Here is a 23,990-nt window from a genome sequence, read left to right as displayed (position 1 = left end):
TCGTATTGAAAAAGCCAGAAGCTCTTTTAACAGTCTTAGGGAGATTCTCTGTAACTTATCTTTAGGTATCAATATACGCATAAGAATTCTTAGATGTTATGTCTTTAGTGTCGTCCTCTATGGAGTAGAAAGCTTGAGTCTTACAGAAGGCGCCATAAACAATTAGGGGCATTTGAAATGTTGTGCTACCGACGTATGTTGAGGTCTATTAGTTCGGCCTTCTTCTTCTTAAGGTGCCGAGACCGTTTGTCGATCGTTGACTCTTATGTTGCACAGCATATTAACAATCATTGTCTTATTTACAGCCGCACGAAATAGTTCAGTGCTAGTTTTCCCAAACCATTGGCGTAGGTTTCTAAGCCAAAAAGTTGTACGGCGGCCCACACTTCTTTCTCCCATTATTTTACCTTGCATGACAAGGTGAAGTATGTCATACTTTTCTGGGTGACGCATTATATGACCAAAGTATTCCAATTTGCGCCTTTTAACCGTGTTCACTACTTCGCAACTTTTATTTAAACGTTGCAAAACCCTTTCGTTTTTGACTCTTTCTACCCAACTGATCTTCAGAATACGGCGGTAGACCCACATCTCAAATGCTTCTAGGTTTCTTAAAAGCGATTCTGTCAGGGTCCATGCTTCAACCCCGTAAAGCAGTACTGGGAACACATAACATCGAACCATTCTTATGCGAAGTTCCAGCTTTCATTAATATGAGTACCCAGATATACAATATTACTTACTCGTTCAATTGAGTCATTACCGATTGTTACGTTATAGTTATTATTATTTACGGCTGCCTGTTTACTAATAACCATAAACTTTTTGTTTTTCTTGCGTTGAGTTTGAGTCCATATATCGCGCAGAATGCCACCATTCGGTTCAATAACGCTTGAAGATGTTCAATTGATCCTGTCAGTAACAAGGTGTCATCTGCGTATCTGATATTGTTCATAAGCATACCATTAATGATTATTCCCTCTTTTGCGTTTTCCAACACTTCATTTAAGATTGTTTCAGCGTAAAGATTAAACAACATTGGTGACAATATACAGCCTTGTCGAACTCCACGCTTGATTTTTACTTTTTTAGAGCACTGATTCCCAACCCTAACACATGCAGCCTGGCCCCAATACAAATTTGCGATAATTCTAATGTCCCTACCGTCCAGACCAGTAGTTTTGAGAATATGTAGCATTTTTTCATGGCGAACTTTATCAAAGGCCTTTTCAAAATCAATCGCGCACATGAAAACGTCATGATTTACATATCTGCATCTTTGAATTAAAACTTGGGTTGCGAATAGTGCATCACGCGTTCCAAGGCCACAGCGAAATCCGAATTGAGTACTTGAGATTCTTTCCTCAATTTTTCTATATGTTCTTTGATGAATTATTCTGAGAAAAGTTTTCAATACATGACTCATTAGGCTGATGGTGCGATAGTCGCTGCATTTTGTGGCTCTGGGTTTTTTTGGTAGTACAACAAATGAGGATTTTAAGCCAATCTTTAGGAATTTTTTAGTTCGGCCACATTATGCGTAATAATAAATACTGACTTCTACAGATGATTGTAGAAGACAAGATTAAGGGCAAGAGAGGCTCTTGGCGTAGACGTATATCCTGGCTTGTGAATTTTAGGAAGTGGACTGATCTAACATTAACTGATCTATTTCGAGCTGCTGTGAATAGAATAAGATGAGTCACTGTGGTCGCCAACATTTCAGAAGATAGGCACCTTTAGAAGAAGATAATCCAGTAGATGCCTCTTCTCATCACCAAACTCACCTAAACCTACTCGCAGAATGGTACAATCAATGGAGAATTAAAATAAATGAAAGAAAGTCAGTACATGTAACATTTACCACCCGCCGGGAAATCTGTCCTCCACTCACACTTAACAATACACACATCCCCCTCAGCACAGAAGTCAAATACCTTGGAATGCATATAGACCAGAGGGTAACATGGAATAAACACATCCAAATGAAAAACAGGCAGCTAGATCTCAAGTTCAGACAAATGTACTGGTTCCTTGGTATAGTGTTGGAAAATTCTCGAGAATGAAAAATCGGAGAATATTCCCGAGAATATTCTCGATATGGAGAACTTTCTGAGAATGAACCTTATGACGCGCTTATGGATATTGTTAAAGATGAAATAGAATATTAAAATTCATTAAATTATATACAAAATTATGAGACGAAACAACAGTGTTCTTTATTCGCGGTGTGCAAGTACTTGGAAAGGGAAACGAGAAACGACCCTGCGCGAGTCGCGGAGAAATATTGCAACTATCTTAAATAATTCATATTGTCAATTGAAATTGTCAAATTGACGTATATTTCATACCTTCTGTCAATGAAGCAGAAAAATTATATATTGCTCCACAATATTGATATGATATGCAATTATTATATGAAGGTAAATTTAATTAATTGTATTTTGTTTGCAGTACTGCATTTTAATAACTAATTTTATTTACTACATACAATTGTTGATGTTTTCATAACATAACCTGAATCTTATTTTTTCTTCTTATTATTTTTTTGGACTATGGCCTTGACAATTATCCAGTAACCAGGACTAATATAATTGGCCAATATAATTAAAACTGCGAATAATAGTACAGAGCGTAGAAATAGGGGTCGCTTTGCCGAACTTGCACGGTCCCAATATACAGTGCGTCCATAAAGTAACGCATACATTCATTATTTCGTAAACCGGCGACTTCAATGAAAAATCCAGAAACAGGTCGATTTTTATTTTTAAATTACGATTTTTTGGCATATATATCATACTAGTGACGTCATCCATCTGGGCGTGATGACGTAATCGATGATTTTTTTTAATGAGAATAGGGGTCATGTGAAAGCTCATTTGAAAGGACATTCAATTATCTATTTAGTAATATAAACCTTAACATAATTATTTATACAGGGTGTACAAAAAAAAATTTAATTAAAATAATCGAGACAAAAAGAAGAATGTATGTAATTTATTTCATTCAAAATACGTTTTACTGTTGTCAGAAAACAAGAAAAAAAATTATTTGACAAATAAATATTGTTTTTCGCTTAAATTCAATGTTAAAGCTGCCACCCACATGCCTCTAAAGCAGTTTGAACACTTAGTTTAAGCCAAAATCAATGTTAATTTTTCAAATAAAATTTTTTTCTCTTTTCTGACAGTAGTCAAGTGTACATAAATAAATTACATACTTACATTCATATTTTTGTGTCAATTAATTTAATTTAAAAAAATGGCCACCCTATATAAATAATTATGACAATGTTTATATTACTGAATAGAGAATACCCTTTCAAATGAGCTATCACATGATCCCTATCCTCATTTAAAAAAAATCATCGATTACGTCATCACGCCCAGATGGATGACGTCACTATTATGATCATCATCATTCTCTTTGCTTTATCCCTATGCGGGGTCGGCTTCCCTAATTGCACACAATTCTCCCACACAATTCTATCTTGGGTCATATCAATGTTAATCCCCTTCACCAACATGTCCTGCCTTATCGTCTCCCCCCAGGTCTTCTTTGGTCTTCCTCTCCTACTCCTTCCAGGAATCTGCACTTCAGCTATTCTTCGTATTGGGTGATTAACGTCTCGACGTTGAACATGACCAAACCATCTTAACCTATGCTTTCTCATTTTGGCATCAATTGGTGCCACACCTAGACTTCCCCTAATATACTCATTTCTAATTTTATCCTTCTTTGTCACTCCACTCATCCATCTAAGCATTCTCATTTCCGCCACATGCATTCGTTGTTCTTCTTTCTTTTTCACTGCCCAACATTCAGTTCCGTACATCATAGCCGGTCTTATGGCTGTTTTATAGAATTTTCCCTTCAGCTTCATTGGAATTTTTCTGTCACACAACACACCACTCGCTTCTTTCCACTTCATCCATCCAGTCCTAATTCTACTGCATGCATCTCCATCTATTTCTCCATTACTCTGTAATACCGATCCTAGGTACTTAAAACTATTGCTTTTCACAATCATTTCACCATCCAAAGATACCATTTTATTTGTAGTAACTCCATCTTTAAATGAACATTCCAAATACTCTGTTTTTGTCCTACTAAGTTTTAAACCTTTTTCCTCCAGAGCTTGTCTCCACTGTTCCAGTTTTTGTTCTAAGTCTCTTTCACTATTTCCTATTAACACTACATCATCAGCATACATTAGGCACCACGGAATACTACCCTGTAGTTTCGCTGTTATCTGGTCCAAAACTAATGAGAATAAATAAGGACTAAGCACCGAGCCTTGGTGCAATCCTACTTTCACCTGAAATTTATCAGTCTCTCCCACACCTGTTCTATCACTAGTCGTTACTCCCTCATACATATCTCCCACAATCTTTACATATTCGCCAGGGACTCCTTTCTTATTGAGTGCCCACCACAGAATCTCTCGAGGAACTCTATCATATGCTTTCTCAAGATCAATGAATATCATATGAGCGTTGGTCTCTTTATTCCTGTATTTTTCCATCAGTTGCCTTACAATGAAAATTGCATCTGTTGTTGATCCGCCCTGCATAAAGCCAAATTGATTATCGGACGTCACTATTATGACGTCACTATTATGATATGTATGCCAAAAAATTTTAATTTAAAAACAAAAATCGACCTGTTTCGGGTTTTTTTCTTAAAGTCACCGGTTTACAAAATACTGAATTTATGCGTTACTTTATGGACGCACTGTATAAGAAAATACAAAAACGACAGAAAACAAAACTTATTTGACAAAAAAAAATGAAATTTTCTTAACAGCAAATACTGGATGTGGTGAGCTAATCAGAAAAAGATGAGGCCTCAGATTCAGAATCTAATTCTATCATTAGCTCATCCTGGTCATCTACATTCTGCATTTTTCAATGTACTGATTGTGGGATTTTGTTTTCCACTAGTCGCCAGCTCAGTCATGGATTGGTCTACGTCTAACAATTTTAAATTGTGAGCAATAGAAGTTACCTTAAAATAATTTTATCATACTTTCAAAAAAAAATCACAAAAATGTGCTTGAAATGTTGATTTCTACCCCTACGCCCCCCCTCAAGGATAGCTATGACACGATTTTGATAGGCAACCCATGCTGGTCGTGTTTATCTATGTATGAAATTTAATCAAAAAAATGTTTCATTGGGCAAGCAGATGGGTACATTTCAACCTCCTATTCGGATCTTAGACTATGTAGAAGTTGATTGTAAGTAAAAGTTCAAAGGGACAAGAAAAATTAATCACTAACCTTGTTCAGCATAAAAATTGGTTTTATCCAGTAGTACTCCACATTCTTGTCCAGTATGAACCTCGTCAACGAATTCTTTATTGTATCTGAGACCTATTACTGTCGCTTCACAAGATTTGAAAGTGTAATCCGAATCTGGGGATTCCGTAGAAACATATGAGTACTTTTCTAAATCATCCGTCGGTGGTACTCCTTTATTTTGAAGTTCTGTGATTGCGTGTACGTCTAAGTTAATAGTATCTGCTACACCAGTGCCTTTACCCTATAAAATAAGTTCATAAAAACAATGACATATGAATCGTACTGTCAAAAATGCGGTATAAAATATCAAATTGTTCAATTGGAGCCTACCCATAAAAAGAAATTGACACATGCGGTAAAATGGAAAACTATAGCAGATGAAAACAAGGCCAGTGGCCAAATGAATGCTATGGTCAGAAGCTTCGTTCTTGTGGAATTTTAACATTAACTAATGGGCGCCAGCAGCGGAGTACAAGGGAGTGCGATTGCACCCACTCTCTCCTATGGCCTAAGTCGGGCCCTGGCCTCCCTCAGCATCCGCCTCCAAATATCTCTGCCCCTAGCTACTCTTCTTCAGTTGCCCACCCTGAATATTTCTTTAGCATCGGTTCTCACTTCGTCTATCCACTAGTGATGTTAAAAAAGTAACTATTCGTTACAAAGTACTCGTTACTTAAGAATACTGAAAGTAACGATTACTATACAGAGAGGCAGATCGTTACTTTGATTACTCTGATTACTTCGTTACTTCGTACCAATCTCATCAGAGCGAGTAACGACTATTGTATCTACTTTGATTACTTTGATTACTCTGATTACTTCGTTACTTCGCACCAATCATATCAGAGCGAGTAACGACTATTGTATCTACTTTGATTGCCTACTTTGATTACTCTGATTACTTCGTTACTTCATAGCAATCGTATTAGAGCGAGTATCGACTATTGTATCAACTTTTATTACTTTGATTACTCTGATTACATCGTACCAATCAGAGCGAGTAACAACTATTATATCTACGTTGATTACTTTGATTACTCTGATTACTTCGTACCAATCGTAACAGAGCGAGTAACGACTATTGTATCTACTTTCATTACTATGAATACTTCGTACTTCGTGAAGGTCGTTATTATATCGGAATCGGAGGTGAAAGATTTCACCTCCGATTTTGTTGAACCTCCTAGGTCTGGATCCCGCGTATGAAAAAAAAGTTGATTAATAGCAAGCTGAAAATTTGTTAATAGCTTAAGGGTGTCTAGTCGGACAAACTTTGATATATGGGAACACTAAAAGAGGGGAAGTTTTAATTGTGGAATAGGTTAAAAATTTGGAACGGTCAGACCACGAAAACGGCAAATGTATTTTATCCGACAAAACAGACTTAAACTCTCCGAACAGAGATTAAACTCTCATGCAAAAATCAGATTGCTATTTATCACCAAATGGGCGTTTTAATGAGTGGAACATGTAGAATATGTCAAATGACAGGAATTATCCTTAAACTGATAGAAGAAGACCCGATCCACATTTTAGTTGAACTTTTCAATAGCATTTATACATTAGGAAAAATACCACAAGAATGGCTTTTATCCACCTTTGTTATTATACCAAAAAAGATGAATGCCAAACAATGTATTGATTACCGTACAATCAGTTTGATGAGCCATGTACTAAAAATATTCCTGAAAATGATACACACTAGAGTACACAGAAAACTGGAAATGGACATCAATGATACCCAGTTTGGATTCCGAAATGGACTCGGAACAAGAGAGGCTTTGTTTGTACTGAACGTTATGTCTCAAAGATGTCTTGACATAAATCAAGATGTATTCATGTGTTTCATAGATTATAACAAGGAATTCGATAAAGTGCGGCATGATCATCTAATCAGACTCCTGGCAGAAAAGAATTTAGATAAACGAGACATCCGACTAATAGCAAATATGTACTACAATCAGAAAGCAGTAGTGAGAGTAGAGAATAATACCACTGAAGAAATTAAAATAATGCAAGGTGTGAGACAAGGGTGTATACTGTCACCAACCCTGTTTAATCTCTATTCCGAAGACGTAATGAATAGAACACTCTCTGAGCAATCCATAGGTATTAAAATAAATGGTGTTAGATTAAACAATCTGAAATTTGCCGACGACACCGTTCTGATCGCAGAAACACTTGAAGAGCTACAGACATTGGTGAATAAGATAACAGACTGCAGCGAAGAATATAGACTATCTTTGAACATAAAGAAAACTAAATTTATGGTAATATCGAAATCAACACGAAATGTCCAAAATTTATATTTACACAATGAAATTATCGATCGAGTTAGCAAATACAAATATTTAGGCACTTTTGTAAATGAAGACAACGATAGCTCAGCAGAAATCAAAATAAGAATAGAAAAAGCCAGATCCATATTCACTAAAATGAAGAGAGTGTTCTGTGGAAGAGATTTGAGCCTTGAAATGAAACTTAGCCTGATGAGATTTTACGTACTTTCTGTGCTGTTCTACGGAATGGAGTCATGGACGCTGAAAAAGATTGATATCAAAAAAGTGGAGGCATTTGAACTGTGGATGTATCGCAGAATCTTGAGAATATCATGGACGGAGAGAGTCATAAACGTCGATGTCTTGAGAAGAATGAATAAAGAAAAGGAAGTCATATTTACGATCAAAAAACGAAAACTGCCATACTTGGGACACATTACAAGAGGCGAAAGATATGAACTGCTTCGAATAATTATGCAGGGGAAGATAGCAGGAAAAAGATCCATAGGAAGAAGACGAAACTCCTGGCTAAAGAATCTACGGGAATGGTATAGCTGTAGCAACAACGAATTGTTTCGGTCAGCAGTTTCGAAAATACGTATAGCCCTGATAATCGCCAACCTTCGGAACGAAGATGGCACTTGAAGAAGAAGAAGAAGATAAATAGCAGTCTGATTTTTGCATGAGAGTTTAATCTCTGTTCGGAGAGTTTAAGTCTGTTCTGTCGGACAAAATAAATGTGCCATTTTCGTGGTCTGACCGGTCCAAATTTTTAACCTGTTCCACAATTAAAACTTCCCAGTGTTCGCATATATCAAAGTTTATCCGACTAGACACCCTTAAGCTATTAACAAGTTTTCAGCTTGCTATTAATCAACTTTTTTCATACGCGGGATCCAGACCTATCCATCGATTTTCATGAAAATTGGTGAGTAGTTAGAGGATACCTCAAGAAACAAAAAAAATATGGTGTCAACTTGCGCTTTTTGCGTTTTAGGGGTGGAATCTGAAAGGAAAGGGTGAAATCTGAAGGAATTAATAGACCCAAAACACATCGAAAAGGATGCATTGGTTGAATATTTAAAGAAGTTACATACAGAAAAACAACAAATGGCGTTGGAACCAGAAACACCAGAAATTACAATAAATGAAGTTCACAAAGCGTTTTTATTATTTTTCTTACCTGTGATGCGATTTGTGCTTGCTTTTTCGATTCTTCATAGGTATCCATATCAACAGTAAGACCCTTTTCTTCTGCCATCAGTGTTGTCAGATCTACAGGAAAACCGTAGGTATCATATAATCGCCAAGCAACATCTCCTGGTACCACCTTTATGCTACTGTCCAATTTAGTGATTGTTCGGTTAAGGAGATTTCTACCTCTAGACAACGTTTTCAGAAATTGTTCTTCTTCTTCGTTGATGGTGTCCATGACACCTGAAATATAAGGGAATGTTAAATAAATATATGTATACTAAGATTGTCGTGAAATTTGGAGTTATCTGTCCTCTAAATACTTCTAAAATCTATTGTTCCCTACGGAGTCGAAATGTGGACTCACAAGACAGAGTATGAATAAGTTAAAGGCAATTGAAATGTGGGTATACCGTAGAATTTAAAAAAATTCCTGGACTGCCGAAAAACAAATATAGTCTGGGCAGATTATCAGAGAATAGGCCATTTTTGGGAAAAGTTATTTACCAGCAATTTTATTGCTGGTATATATCGAATCTTATAATTGTATATATTAATAATATAGGTTATGCAAGATTAATTAGATGCAAGGTGGATAACATTAATAACTGGGTAAGAAATAGAAGAATAGAATGGAATGACCACATAAGCCGAATGACAACAAATAGGGTAGTCAGGACAGCGAGAGACGGTTCCCCAATAGGAAGACGATCAGTGGGAAGACCACGAAAACGATGGAACGACAACTTACTAGAGGCACATTGAAAAAACAGACATAGTCATGTCTATACAAAAAGAAGAAGAAGAATAATATAGGTATGCAAAGTCCGCAGATAGTGTGCTACTTTTTTTATAAACAAAATGGCGCCCGAAAATCGTGTTTTTTTCCATTTTTGCTCTATAACTCCAAAGATTTTAACTTTACACCAAAAACACCCAAATAAAAATTCACCGTAATTAAATTCTGCATAGAGACATGTTTTTCCTGATTTAATTTGACGAAAATTTTCCCCGGAAAATGCGGGTTTTTCCAACAAAATCTTTAATTTTCAACTAAAATTTTAGATAAGTAATTGTTTATCAATAATTAAATAACTTGGTAATATAAAGCCCTTTTCGTATAGATTATAAATCCAGCAGCTGATGGAAATTTAATGAACAGTTTAGCAACAATTGAATTGTTAATTAAAAATTTACGGTTGCTATAATAATCACAATAATTATGATACATAAGAATAACTATGATTTTTGTATAAAAAAAAACACTGTACCTATCTCATGTACTTTACAGAATTGAAATTGGACTATTTAAGCGACCTCAGGAATATTTTAAAATTATAAACAATTTTTTGGCTTATAAACAAATGGAATATCTCGGGAAATATTAACATAAATGAAATCATGAAATCGGTATTAAAACAAAGCGGCAAGACGCTTCTTTTAAAAGAAAAAACGTTTAATTGTGATGAGTGGTTCCTGAGTTACAACCGGTCAAAGGTGACCGGCATTTACGGCAAAGATATAAACAACAGGATCATAATTTTTGAACCATCACCTTTTTAATTCTGTCCTCTTTCTCCATACCAATTTTCATATCCTTAAAATATTCAATAACATATATTATTATAATAAAAACTCGATATTACGAGTGAAAATTGACAAAAACAGCAAAATTCCAATCAAAAAAAAAATAGGTTTATTCAAATCAGTCTGGACATATGGTCTGCAGCTCTGGGGAACAGCATCCAAGTCGAATGTATCCATAATTGAGAGATTCCAGTCCAAGGTGTTACGTTCCAAACGAAAACCGTCAGTGAAGTGATAGTGGAGTTAAGTGCAAAATAACAGTCAGGAAACAAAACGGTTAAAGAGACAGACACCATTAGATTTACCGCACAGACATTAATATTGTTACAGTAGCTAAGTTAATATATGTAATACAGTAATTTAATAATATCTCTGTAGAGATGTGTGGCGCTGGTCATAATCTCTTCATGTCATTATTTCTCAGATAAAATGTGCCTATTGTTATATGTTATAACAGATTGCCTAATAAACAAAAGAAAATAGGTTGGAGAAAATGTAATCTCAAACTTCAAAATCGGTATACGTCAAAAAACTGCATTTTCTCGGCTTCCCATGGAGCAATTTTCTTCATTCCCATTTTTTGTTCCCAAGTAACTCGCGTAGAGCCATCTGACTACCGCATTATTAAACGTCAAAGTTGCTATGGTTTTGTTATAATCAATTAATTTATGTAATATAACAAAAATTTTTAATTTGTTTAAATAAAGATTGTTTAAATAATTATACAGCTTTAAAATGAGAATATTTGTGTTTTTAATCCAAAAGGTACACTTGTAGTAAGTTTATATAAAAAAATCTACAACTGCAAAAAATAAACTGCTCGTCAAAAGTTAGGGATATAGAAAATTCTACTGAATTTTTATAGTAGATTTTTTCGTGAACAGATTAACGGATTCCGCTAATTTTTTTTTTTTTTTATTTTAGACTTTTCTTTAGTATTTACACAGTTACGCAAAGGTTTACTCAAACTTTTTTTTGTACTTATACCGGGTGGAAGAAAAGAAATGTTTTTCTTATGTTAAGTTTGAGACGCCCTGTAGGGAGGACGAGGAACAAATGGGAGTATATATTGAAATCGTATTGTAGTGTTATGTTTTGTGAACATTTTGTTTTTTGAATGTCCCTGATATCTTTAGAAATGAAAAAAAAATAGACGGCTTTGTAATTTAACATGTGTTTTAACCGAAACAAAAGTTTGAGACACCTTGTAGGGAGAAAAAGGCACCAAGGTGAGTATACCTTGATATTTTGTTGTAGTCTCATATTTTGTGAATATTTTATTTCTTTAATTTCTCTGATATCTTTAATAACAAAGAAACTAGACGATATTACTCTTTACTATGTGTTTTAACTGACGACATGCATCACATCACACATGCGAAACATAGATAAACCTATTAAAGAGTCATACCGTCTAGTTTCTTTGTTATTAAAGATATCAGAGAAATTAAAAAATAAAATATTCAAAAAATATGAGACTACAACATATCGGGGTATACTCACCTTTGTGCCTTTTTCTCCCTACAAGGTGTCTCAATCTTTTGGTTCGGTTAATGCACATGTTAAATTACAAAACCGTCTATTTTTTTGTTTCTAAAGATATCAGGGACATTCAAACAAAAGCAATTATTCTGATGTATACTAACATTTGTACCTCGTTCTCCCTACAGGGTGTCTCAAACTTAACACAAGAAAAACATTTTTTTCTTCCACCCAGTATAAGTACAAAAAAAGTTTGAGTAAACCTTTGCACAACTGTGTAAATACTAAAGAAAGAGCTGAAATAAAAAAAATAGCGGAATCCGTCTGTTCGCGAAAAAATGAACTATGTAAATCAGCATAATTTTCTATATCCCTAACTTTTGACGAGCAGTTTATGTAGTTTTCTTTTCTTATAAATAAATTAATCTATTATAACAAAACAAAAGCAAGTTTGACATTTAATAATGCGTTAGTTAGATGGCTCTACTCGAGTTACTTGGGAACAAAAAAAGAATGAAGAAAATTGCTCCATGGGAAGCCGAGAAAATGCATTTTTTTAACGTATACCGATTTTGAACTTTGAGATTGCATTTTCTCCAAACTAATTTTTGATTGGAATTTTGCTATTTTTGGCAATTTTCACTCGTAATATCGATAGTTTTTATTATAATAATATATGTTATGAGTATTTTAAAGATATGAAAATTGGTGTGGAGAAAGAGGACAAAATTAAAAAGGTGATGGTTCGAAAATTATAATCCTATTGTTTATATCTTTGCCGTAAATGCCGGTCAACTTTGACCAGTTGTATCTCAGGAACCACTCATCACAATTAAACGTTTTTTCTTTTAAAAGAAGCGTCCTGCCGTTTTTTTTTTGTTAATACCGTTTTCATTTTAATTTAATTTAATATTTTCCGAGATATTCTATTTCTTTATAAGCCAAAAAATTGTTTATAATTTTAAAATATTCCTGAGGCCGCTTAAATAGTCCAATTTCAATTTTGTAAAGTACATGAGATAGGTACAGTGTCTTTTTATACAAAAATCATAGTTACTCTTATGTATCATAATTATTATTGTGGTTATTATAGCGACCGTAAATTTTTAATTAACAATTCAATTGTTGCTAAACTGTTCATTCAATTTCCATCGGCTTCTGGAATTATAATCTATATGAAAAGGGCTTTTACATTACCAAGTTATTTAATTATTGATAAACAATTACTTATCTAAAATTTTAGTTGAAAATTAAAGATTTTGGTGGAAAAACCCGCATTTTTCGGGGAAAATTTTCGTCGAAGTAAATCGGGAAAAACACGTCTCTATGCAGAATTTAATTGCGGTGAATTTTTATTCGAGTGTTTTTGGTGTAAGTTAAAATCTTTCGAGTTATAGAGCAAAAAATTGAAAAAAACACGATTTCGGGCGCCATTTTCTGTATAAAAAAAGTAGCACACTATCTGAGGACTTTGCATACCTATTGACGTGGTACTAGGTCTGGTGGCTGAGCTATTGTACCCTAAGTGCGGGATGTATAATAATATACCATTTTCACTTTATAAATACATTTGAACTTCACAGCGTTCGTTTAAACAATTAAACAACAGTATATATGTAAACAATAACTAAGGTATTATTGCTTCATCGTGACTAATCGATTGATCTGAATGTCTCGTCAATTCTTTGGTTCGTTTATATACAATAAATCATAAGGTCAATACCGGTCAATGCCGAAACATATTTACATTACTATAAACTATACTTATAATATTTTATTCAATGCTAAGGGTTAACGTACTATGTTACATCATCCCCTTTTAGAGAGGAGGGCTTATATCGTCAGATATAAGTCCTCAACTATATTATTACCCTAACTTAACAGAAATCCTATTTTTATCCAAAATATAGCAATAAAATATTTATATTATTCCTTATTCTAATAAATTGGTACCTATTTTATAACCAGATTAAATCTTATTTACAAATTAAATATATTTTAGTCTTTCTTTCACACTAATTCTCTTCTTGTATGAATATAGCCTATTCTTATGAACTTCCTTTATTTTTCCCGGTTTTAACTCAATTTTGCAATTTACTTTACCTATCTCTGATATCCTATATGGACCGTTGTACAATGAATCGAATTTGGTGTTCTCTTCGTTTTTAATTAAGACTAAGTCACCTACTTTGAATTTCTGAGGTGATGCTACGATTTGGCTTTGCCCCTGCCTGTTTATTTTTTGTTGTATTAAAATTTTGCGGGCTCTGGTATGCGCAAACTGAAGTTTATACTTAAGCTCATTATAATATGCGTCTATATTGTAGCATGGTTGGATGTTAGAGGTGAGGTTCTCAGGTATATTTGCTGGCCTCCCATATACTAATTCAAAAGGTGTGTACCCATGGTATGAATTGGGGATGGTGTTGTAACAGTATGTGAACATTCTACACCACTCATCCCAGTCATCCTTACCTTCGTTGATGAAACACCTGACGTACTCGTTAAGTGTGCGATGTAATTTTTCGCAGCTTCCTATCGATTGAGGGTGGTAAGCTACCGAGAAGTTATGTTGGATGTTGAGCAATGTTGATCCTAGCAGGATCGCCATGACGTGGTACTAGGTCTGGTGGCTGAGCTATTGTGCCCTAAGTGCGGGATGTATAATAATATACAGTGGAACCTCGATTATCCGCCTCTCTATTAACCGTCACCTCTGTTAACCGTCAGGGTCCATACATAAGTTATATTGACTACATAAGTAAAAATTTAGTCATCAATTTATTTTGTTTGAGCATTGCGATAAACCAAACGAAATTCATTGAAATGTACACGTGCAGTTATGCCACCACCGCATTTTTTATGTAAATAATTTTTGTTCTTATTCAGGGCTCTGGATTAAATTTCAATTGAAATAGGTAATGATAAATAATACCGTACTTTAAGAGTTCTATTTTTAGAATCGCAAGCCCAAAATAAAAACGCACGGCACAATAATTATTAGATTTGATGATTTTACGTCAATTAAGAAATTCAGCCGTTGCAAAATGTGAACTAAAGTAACGTTTACACGTATCCAGTAACTGGCGCCAGTCTCACTGGAATGCAAGTGCTTGACTAAGACAGCGCTGGATAGGTTCGTTTACACGTATCCAGTAACTGGCGCCAATCTCACTGGCACTCTTATTAAAAATCCTAATACGGCCACTGAAACCACCGGTACGACAGCGCCAGTGACTGGAACGCTGTGTTTACACGTGTCTACAATCACTGGCACGGGGTTAGAGGGGACGCGGACGAGTGCCACTGGCACGGAAAATAGACCAGCCTTCTATTCGAGACAGCGCTGGCAGACAGCGCTGGACTGGAACAAAAAAGCGTTTACATGATGCCAGCACTGTCGTTCCAGTGCGACTGGCGTCAGTTACTGGATACATGTAAACGCGCCTACAATAAAACAAAGATTTCGGAATATTTTAAATCAAATTGATTCGACTGTACTAACATAAATACCTCTTCCTATTTTCAAATAAAATATACAAATACAATTTGAGAGTTATATGTACTATCAATTTTTATTTTTTTTTATGTTCTGTTAACCGTCTTTTCGATTATCCGTCGTACCCTTGGTCCGGTGCCCTGACGGATAATCGAGGTTCCACTATACCATTTTCACTTTATAAATACATTTGAACTTCACAGCGTTCGTTTAAACAATTAAACAACAGTATATATGTAAACAATAACTAAGGTATTATTGCTTCATCGTGACTAATCGATTGATCTGAATGTCTCGTCAATTCTTTGGTTCGTTTATATACAATAAATCATAAGGTCAATACCGGTCAATGCCGAAACATATTTACATTACTATAAACTATACTTATAATATTTTATTCAATGCTAAGGGTTAACGTACTATGTTACACTATATTATTAATATATGCAATCATAAGATTCGATTCCAGCAATATAATTGCTGGTAAATAACTTTTCCGTGTATTTTGCTAATTAGCCTAGAGTAATAAAGAAGTAGAAACGAAAACTCTGTGTAACTAAGGATAGAACTGTTAGATGGTTATGTGGAAGGAGGGGTAGAGGAAACCCAAGGAGGAAATGAAAGGACTGTGTGGCAGACTTGGGAGAAAAAGGTTTAAATGAAGAAGGCACGAGCAACAGAAAGAAGTGGAGAAGAAGAGTAAAGAACTCTGAAAAAGGAAAAGCTTGAACATAAACGTCAAAACCTGAACTTACTTTGGGGATCTTTTCTTACTTCAGGAAAGGTATCACCCAGAATCTCGACTACAGTGTTGACCAATGTGGAAAAGAAACCAGGTTTTGCATTTAACTTTTCTGTAGCGTAACGGACAGCTCTTCTTAATATCCTCCTCAAAACATACCTACAAAAAATCATTTAGATATATCTGCTTTAAAAATTTTTAGGGGTACTTACCCTCTACCTGTATTATCTGGGTTGCCACCATCTGATAATGCAATTGTTAGAGTTCTTGCATGATCAGCCAATACTCTGTAAGCCATATCGATTCCATCTGTGTCATCTTTACCAACTCTGCCTTGATAAGATGGCGCGCCAGTACCTTTCTGGATGGCCTCAAACAACGGTACAAAAAGATCTGTATCATAATTTGATCTAAAACAAACATATTGACGTCAAAACTCTACTTGATATTTTTTAGCTAATAAAAAGACACACACACAGCGGCAAAATTAACGGAACACCTTAAAAATGGGACATGTTACATGTCTCGAATTTCCTAAACCCGTTGTCCGATTTGAGTGATTTTTTAGTATGTTATATTATTTATTTATTAAGCTCAACAGGCCTTGGAGGCCTGGGGCTGAAAGATCATATCTATATAATGCTATATCCTATACTACTATATACAATATTACATTTGTTTATATAAAACACTTAATACTACACTTAATATTCCTTATAGTCTTTCCATACATTTATTCACCACTTCCTTACATTGTTTTTGTCCAAAGCTTTTTCTTTCCAGTTCACAATATTAATTTTTTGTAAGTCTTCATATCCGCTGCCCTTCCATATCCTTCTTGGTCTACCTATTCTTCATTTTTGTATTGGTTTACGTGATAGAACCGTTTTTGGCATTCTTTCCTTTCCCAATCTTTCAATGTGTCCTAAGTATCGGATTCTCTGTGCTTTGATTGACGTCGTTATTTTTTGGTTTATTATAATATAGTTCTTCCAGTTCCTTATTATTTCTTCTTCCCCATTGACCATCTATTTTCACGCCTCCATATATTGCTCTTTGTATTTTCCTCTCCCATCTTTCTAAAAGGTCTATTTCTGATTTTTTTAGCACCCATGTTTCACATGCATATGTAGCTGTAGGTCTGATAACTGTTTTGTAGATTCTTATTTTTGTTTTTCTTGAGACATATTTAGATTTCATTAATGGTCACAATGCTCCATACTTTTTGTTTCCTTTTGCTATCCTTGCTTTTATCTCCGCTTCCCCACGTCTCTTTTCATCTACTTTTACACCCAGGTATGTAAATTCTGAAACTCTTTTAAATACGCATACATTTTCTCCTTCTCTCTCCAATGTGAAATTGTCTTCTTTTTCTTTATCTGTTTCTCCCATTACCATGTATTTTGTGTTTTCCTTATTTACGAGAAGACCAAAAGTTTTGGCTTGTTTTATTAAATTGCTCATTAATTTTGTTAGCTCTTTCTTACTTGTCGATAATAATGTTAGATCATCTGCGAATGCAATACATTGGTGGCCATTTTTAAAAATCCTTTCCTGTGTGTTTATTTTACTTTTTCTAATTATTCCTTCCAGTATTACATTAAAAAGAGTAGTTGATAGTGGGTCTCCTTGTCTTAATCCTTCCTTTGCTTCAAAATTATTTGATTTATGCTCCTTCCATGCTATTTCGTTTGTGGTGTTCTCTATAGTCATCTTTACCATCCTGACGATTTTACTTGGTAGGCCCATTTCTTTCATTAGTGCATACATCTGTTGCCGCTTTACCGTATCGTAGGCCTGCTTAAAGTCGACGAACAGGACGTATACTGCTATTTTATGTTCGTAGCACGTAGTCTAGATTTCTTTTAACGCAAATATTTGGTCTGTCGTCGACCTATTGCTTCTGAATCCTGCCTGATATTCGCCCAATATCTTTTCCGTGTATGGATTTAGCTTTTTTCTTATGATGTTTGACAAGATTTTGTAAACGACTTCTAGCAACGCGATACCTCTATAATTTTCACATCTCATTTTGTCACCTTTTTTATGTATGGGACATATCCTTGCTCTGGCCTGGCATTCTTTCTGTTACCCATATGCTTATTACCAGGTTATGTATCTCTTTGTGTAGTGTTTTTCCTCTTGCTTTTATCATTTCCGCCGATATTTCTGATATTCCTGGACTTTTATTGTTTTTGAATCCCCTTATTTCATTTTCTATTTCTTCCTTAGTAGGTGTTTCTATTACTGTATGGTCGTCTTCAATTACTTGGCTTATTTCCCTTTCTTCTTCGTTTTTGTTTTTCAGTTGTGTAAAGTAAGTTTGCCAATTTCTCATTATTTCCCCTGGTTCATTTATTAATTTTCCTTCATAATTTTTCATAATATGGGTTACGTTTCTGGTATCCTCTTTCCATTTTTCTTGTTTCCTGGTAGGTAAAAGGATCTTATTTCCTTTTTTTGGAATTTTTCTTCTATCAGTTTGAGTTTATCCTCGTTGTATTTTCTTTTTATTTTTGCATGTTCTCTTCATCATTCTCCTCAATTCCCTATAATATTCTTGTGTGCTAATGTCACTATTATTTGTTAAGTTTTTTATTCTTATTTTTCTAATTTCTTCTGCTATTTTTTGACATTCCTCATCATACCATTCTTTTGCTTTTTGTTTTCAATTACCTTTAATTAATGTTTCTGTACTGGTGTTTAAAACTGCTTCTTGTATGCTTTCCCACTTTTCTTGCGGGTCTAGAGTTTCTGGTTCTTCGTTTAGTCTGTTGGTTATTCGTTGTTCGTACTTCTTCTGTGTCGTATTATCTTTTAGTATTGCCGTGTTGAATTGTTTTTTGATTTCTTTGTCCGTTTGATTGTTTTTCTTTATATTAACATTCATTTTATAACCTGCTCTTACCAAGAAGTGGTCCGAGTCACATTCCGCTCCTCTCATGCTATTTATATTTATTATATTATGGGCGTGCTTCTTCTCTATTAATATGTGGTCTATTTGGTTTATTGTCCTTTTATCCGGGAAAATCCAGGTTCCTTTATGTATATCTTTTCTGCGTTGGTGTGTGCTTTTTATTACTATTTGTCTTTCTGTTGCAAAACCTATAATTCTTTTACCGTTATCATTTGATATATCATGTTTACTGTATTTTCCTGTTATATTTTCATATACATACATATATCCTCTTTTCCCACTTTAGCATCGCAGTCTCCCATTACTATTTTGATATCAAATCTTGGTAGTCTGTCGTATTCTCTCTCTCTCTGGTTGCTCATAGTATGCATCTTTGTCTTCTTCTGTGGCGTCTTCTATTGGTGCATGAACATTTATTATGCTTATGTTTCGTTGATTCCCTTTTAATCTGATTGTGCACATTCTATCTGATATCGGCTTGAAATTCATCACTCTGGTTTCCCATCTTTTCTATATGATAAAGCCTGTTCCTAACAATATGTTATTCCCCCCACTTTAAAAAAATTCTATATCCTCTACTTCTACTATTTCTGTGTCTAATTGTTTTGTTTCTTGTAAAGCTAATATGTCTATTTCATATTTTTTTGTTTCTCTAATTAATTCTTTTAGTTTTCCCGTTTCATAAGTGCCTCTTACGTTCCATGTTCCAAATTAGTTTTCATTTTCTTTTCTTTAATCCCAATCGTCTCCTTTTCCATTGCTGTTGTTGCCACCGTTTCATTTACGTCATTTAGTTTTTTTGGTTTCTATTTTGGTTTTCTATTTTTCCAAGTTGTTGCTGATGTTTATTCCATGTCCATACCTCATCATTTATTTTAATTTTTTGAAATCCTACCTTAACAATTTTTCCTTCCAATTTAGCAATCAAGCAGAATTTACTTCCAATTTTTCTTTCACTTGTTATTTTTGTCTTAACATTTAGTGCATTTCTTAAAAAGTCTTAGACGTTATCTTTTGTTATGTTTCGATCGTAGGTATCCATTTCTACTCCCTGCAGTATTATGTTATTTCGTCTTTTGTCCTTTTCCAGTCTGTCTATTTTATTTTCCAATTCTTCCACTTTTTGTTGAGTTTCCCTGTTTTCCTGTTTCAGCTTTACATTTTCTTGTCTGAGTTCCTTCATTTCAGCTCTATACTCTTTTTGTTCTTCTCTTAGTTCCCTTATTTCCATTGTTATGATATTTAGGCTCTCCAATATTTTTTCTAGTTGCCTATCATTCCCAGGCGACCTATGTATTTTCTTACTTCTGCTATCGTCTGTCTCATCTTCCGATGCATCTTCTCTTTTTCTTGTCTTATCCTCCACACTATACTCGTTTTCAGCCATTTTGTACTTAGCGTTAAATGGGCAAACCCGTTTCAACCACTCGTAGTATGTTATAGCCCTATTATTTAAGAAAATCGATATAATGATATTGTTGCTAGACAGTTAAATGTCATTTTATACCGGTTCCAACATTCATACTGTGTTTTTCCTTAAAGTTCGGAACAGCCTGTGGAATATTCTAGCATATATAAAATATTGAAATTAAAACTCAATTGTAGCCGTAGGCTTTCTTAACTTTTTGTTTTTAATTCATTGGCTTATGTCCCATAATAAGTGTGTATTTGGATTCCGAGCAGTAAAGACGTACCATATCGCTCTCGAGATCCAAGTTCCAAGTTTTTGTGCCGGTCTCGGCTATCGGCCGGGACTAGTTTATGGTAATTAGTGAAATAATAATTAAAAAACGATTTGAGTGATTAATTCTAAATTACTATTTATGTGATTAATTTTTAACTCAGTGGCGTACTATATTAAGGAAATGTACCACCAAAATCAAGTGCCAAATGGGGGGTTGTATAATGTGCCCCAAATATATACACAGCCTCAACAACCTCCAGTAATATCGCCCCCATTTTATGGATTCCCGAGCAGCCAACAGACAACAAACCAATATATCCCGCCTACTCCATTCCCAAACAATAATCACCAATATAACCAAAACCTCCCTGCACCTCAAATGGATCAACCAAATACATCAAATGCTTCCCAATACATCCTCAGTGGAGAGGAACTTGTCATGGAAAACTCAAGCGATGAAGACGACGAAACCATAGAAAATGTCCATGATTGGCAAACAGTCAAAAAAATTACAAAAAAAAGAAAAGCAAACCCCAAAGATGATAACACAACAACAATGCAAGTGAGTACAAACAACAGATTTGAACCATTAGAAAACCTAACTGATAATAATAACACACCAGTAACACCTAAACCTCCACCTATATTTATCTATGGGGTAAATGATATCAAAAAGATGACTGAAAACCTATCGACAGTCATTAAAGCAGAAGACTACCACTCGAAAGCTCTCCCAAATGACACAATAAAAATAAACACAAAAACTATTGAGTCATACAGAAAACTTATACAGCATTTAAATAGTAGCAAAATAGTTCACCACACATACCAAGCAAAACAAGATAGAGCTTATAGGGTAGTTATAAGAAATTTACACCACTCGATGCCAGTTGAAGAAATAAAAAGTGAACTAGCTAAATCAGGGCATACTGTCCGTAATATCATTAACGTATTACACAGAGTCAATAAATCACCACTGTCAATGTTCTATGTGGATCTAGAACCGAAAGAAAACAACAAACACATCTATACACTGGATTCTATCGGCAATATGAAAGTCAGCTTTGAACCTCCTCACAGAAAGAAAAATATAACACAGTGTCAACGTTATGGACACACAAAAGCGTATTGTACAAGACCTTACGCATGCGTGAAATGTGGAGGAAGTCATCCAACGCCAGAACGTACAAAACCCAGAAATACACCAGCAAAATGTGCCCTGTGTAACGGAGAACACACTGCAAACTATAAAGGCTGCGTAATTTACAAGGACTTGCAAAATGTAAGAAATAATAGACAACGCGGAAATCAGTCAACCCATAATAATCAGAACCCACATCAAAATGTTAACCCAGCACCAACTTCACAGTATCAGAGTCAACAATCACAGTACCAACAACAGAATGGAACCCAATCCTATGCCCAAGCAGTAAGAGCAGGAAATCAAGTAGCTGACATAGGGTCTCAGATGAACTTATTCTTAAACGAATTTAAAGCAATGTTCACCCAACTAATGAATCAAAACAGCATGATCCTTACCACGCTAACAACATTAATTAATAAAATTCATTAGATCTGTTCGAATAGCCGAATGGAACGCAAATGGTTTAGCAAACCATAAAGCAGAAGTAATCCAATTCCTAGAGGACAACATAATAGACATCCTCTTTGTATCCGAAACGCATTTCACAGAAAGAAGCGTAATTAAAATACCTCAATACTCAGTCTACCACACTAGTCACCCAGATGGAACAGCCCATGGAGGATCTGCAATAATTATAAGGAACAATATACAACATCATCAAATGCCGGAACATAAAACAGATAAGCTACAAGCAACAATACTTAATATAAATGCCAGGCCTTGGAACTTCGAAATTGCTGCAATATATAGCCCTCCTAGACATAGAATCACAACTGAAGAATACGAAGAACTATTCAACAAGCTAGGTAACAAATTCATTGTTGGAGGTGATTGGAATGCTAAGCATACGAATTGGGTTCACGACTCATTACACCAAAAGGCAGAAGCCTACTAGATGCCATCAACAACACAAACTGCACCTACTTATCGACGGGACAACCAACGTACTGGCCGTCCGATACAAATAGACTACCAGATCTACTTGACTTCTTTATCCTAAAAGGAATTGCAGCAAACTACACAAACATAGAAGCAAGTTGGGATCTCTCGTCTGACCACACACCAATCATAGCAACAATCAGCACCCACATAATCAAACGACCTGAAATACCCAAGTTGACTTCCCCTAAAACTAATTGGTGTGAATTCAAGTACCAGCTTGACACGAATATAAATCTTGGAATCAGACTCAAAGAAAAAGATGACATAGATAAGGCTATAAACCACTTCACCTGTCAAATTCAGCAAGCTGCATATCGAGCTACACCATCAACTCCAAAGCAAGAAAACAAAAATACCACTTCGAATTATATTAGACAACTAATAGTCGAAAAACGAAGAGCAAGAGGTAGATGGCAAAGAAGCCGCAACATTAATGACAAACACGAATATAATCAATTAACCAGACAACTAAAAACAGCGCTAAATGAAGCACGCAATGCCACATTTGAACACTACATTAGTACCTTGTCTAAAGAAGATCACTCAATATGGAAGGCAACAAAACACTTAAAGAGACCTACAGAACACAACTCGCCAATTAAGAAAGATGATGGTACTTGGGGAAGATCAGACGAGGAAAAAGCTTCAGCATTTGCAGAATACTTAGCTGGTATTTTTAAAGAACACCAAGTAGAGAATAATGATGATGGAAACTTAATAAGAGACTTCCTGGATAGTGCTTGCCCTATGACGCTTCCAATAACACCATTCAATACATCAGAAGTTAAACTAGAAATAGAAAAATGCAATAACCACAAAGCACCTGGATTTGACCTAATAACAGGATTAATACTGAAACATCTTCCGAGAAGAGCATTGGTCATGCTAACTACAATATACAATAGTGCAATCAGACTGACATATTTCCCAATCACATGGAAATTTGCGCAAATAATAATGATTCACAAACCGGGTAAACCTCCAAATAAAACATCATCCTATCGGCCAATCAGCTTGTTGCCGATAATGTCTAAGATCTTCGAAAGACTACTACTTGGTAGACTGAAGAATGACATTAACCTAGATGTAGAAATACCCACACACCAGTTTGGTTTTAGAGAGAGACACTCCACAACACAACAGACTCATAGAATTATAACAAAAATCCTTACTGCTATTGAGGAAAAAAAATATTGCACAGCGGCATTCTTAGATGTA

General features: G+C 35.0%; 1 protein-coding gene across 2 annotated transcripts in view; it reads right to left on the bottom strand.

Moving 5' to 3' along the window:
• The window catches only part of LOC114340801 (alanine--tRNA ligase, cytoplasmic), a 45,533-nt gene that overhangs the window by 13,519 nt on the left and 8,024 nt on the right, over nt 1–23,990 (bottom strand). For both annotated transcript variants that reach the window (XM_028291585.2, XM_028291577.2), the window contains exons 5-8: nt 16,298–16,495; nt 16,099–16,244; nt 8,765–9,018; nt 5,282–5,543 (exon numbers count right to left, since the gene is read on the bottom strand). In XM_028291585.2, the coding sequence (XP_028147386.1) occupies nt 5,282–5,543; nt 8,765–9,018; nt 16,099–16,244; nt 16,298–16,495 (860 nt within the window). The remainder of the gene's footprint in view (nt 1–5,281; nt 5,544–8,764; nt 9,019–16,098; nt 16,245–16,297; nt 16,496–23,990) is intronic.

Source organism: Diabrotica virgifera, chromosome 9 (assembly GCF_917563875.1).
Source record: "Diabrotica virgifera virgifera chromosome 9, PGI_DIABVI_V3a".
Classification (NCBI taxonomy): Eukaryota; Metazoa; Arthropoda; class Insecta; order Coleoptera; family Chrysomelidae; genus Diabrotica; species Diabrotica virgifera.
The sequence above is the reverse complement of the archived record's forward strand: the minus strand, read 5'-3'. Positions and strand labels throughout refer to the sequence as shown.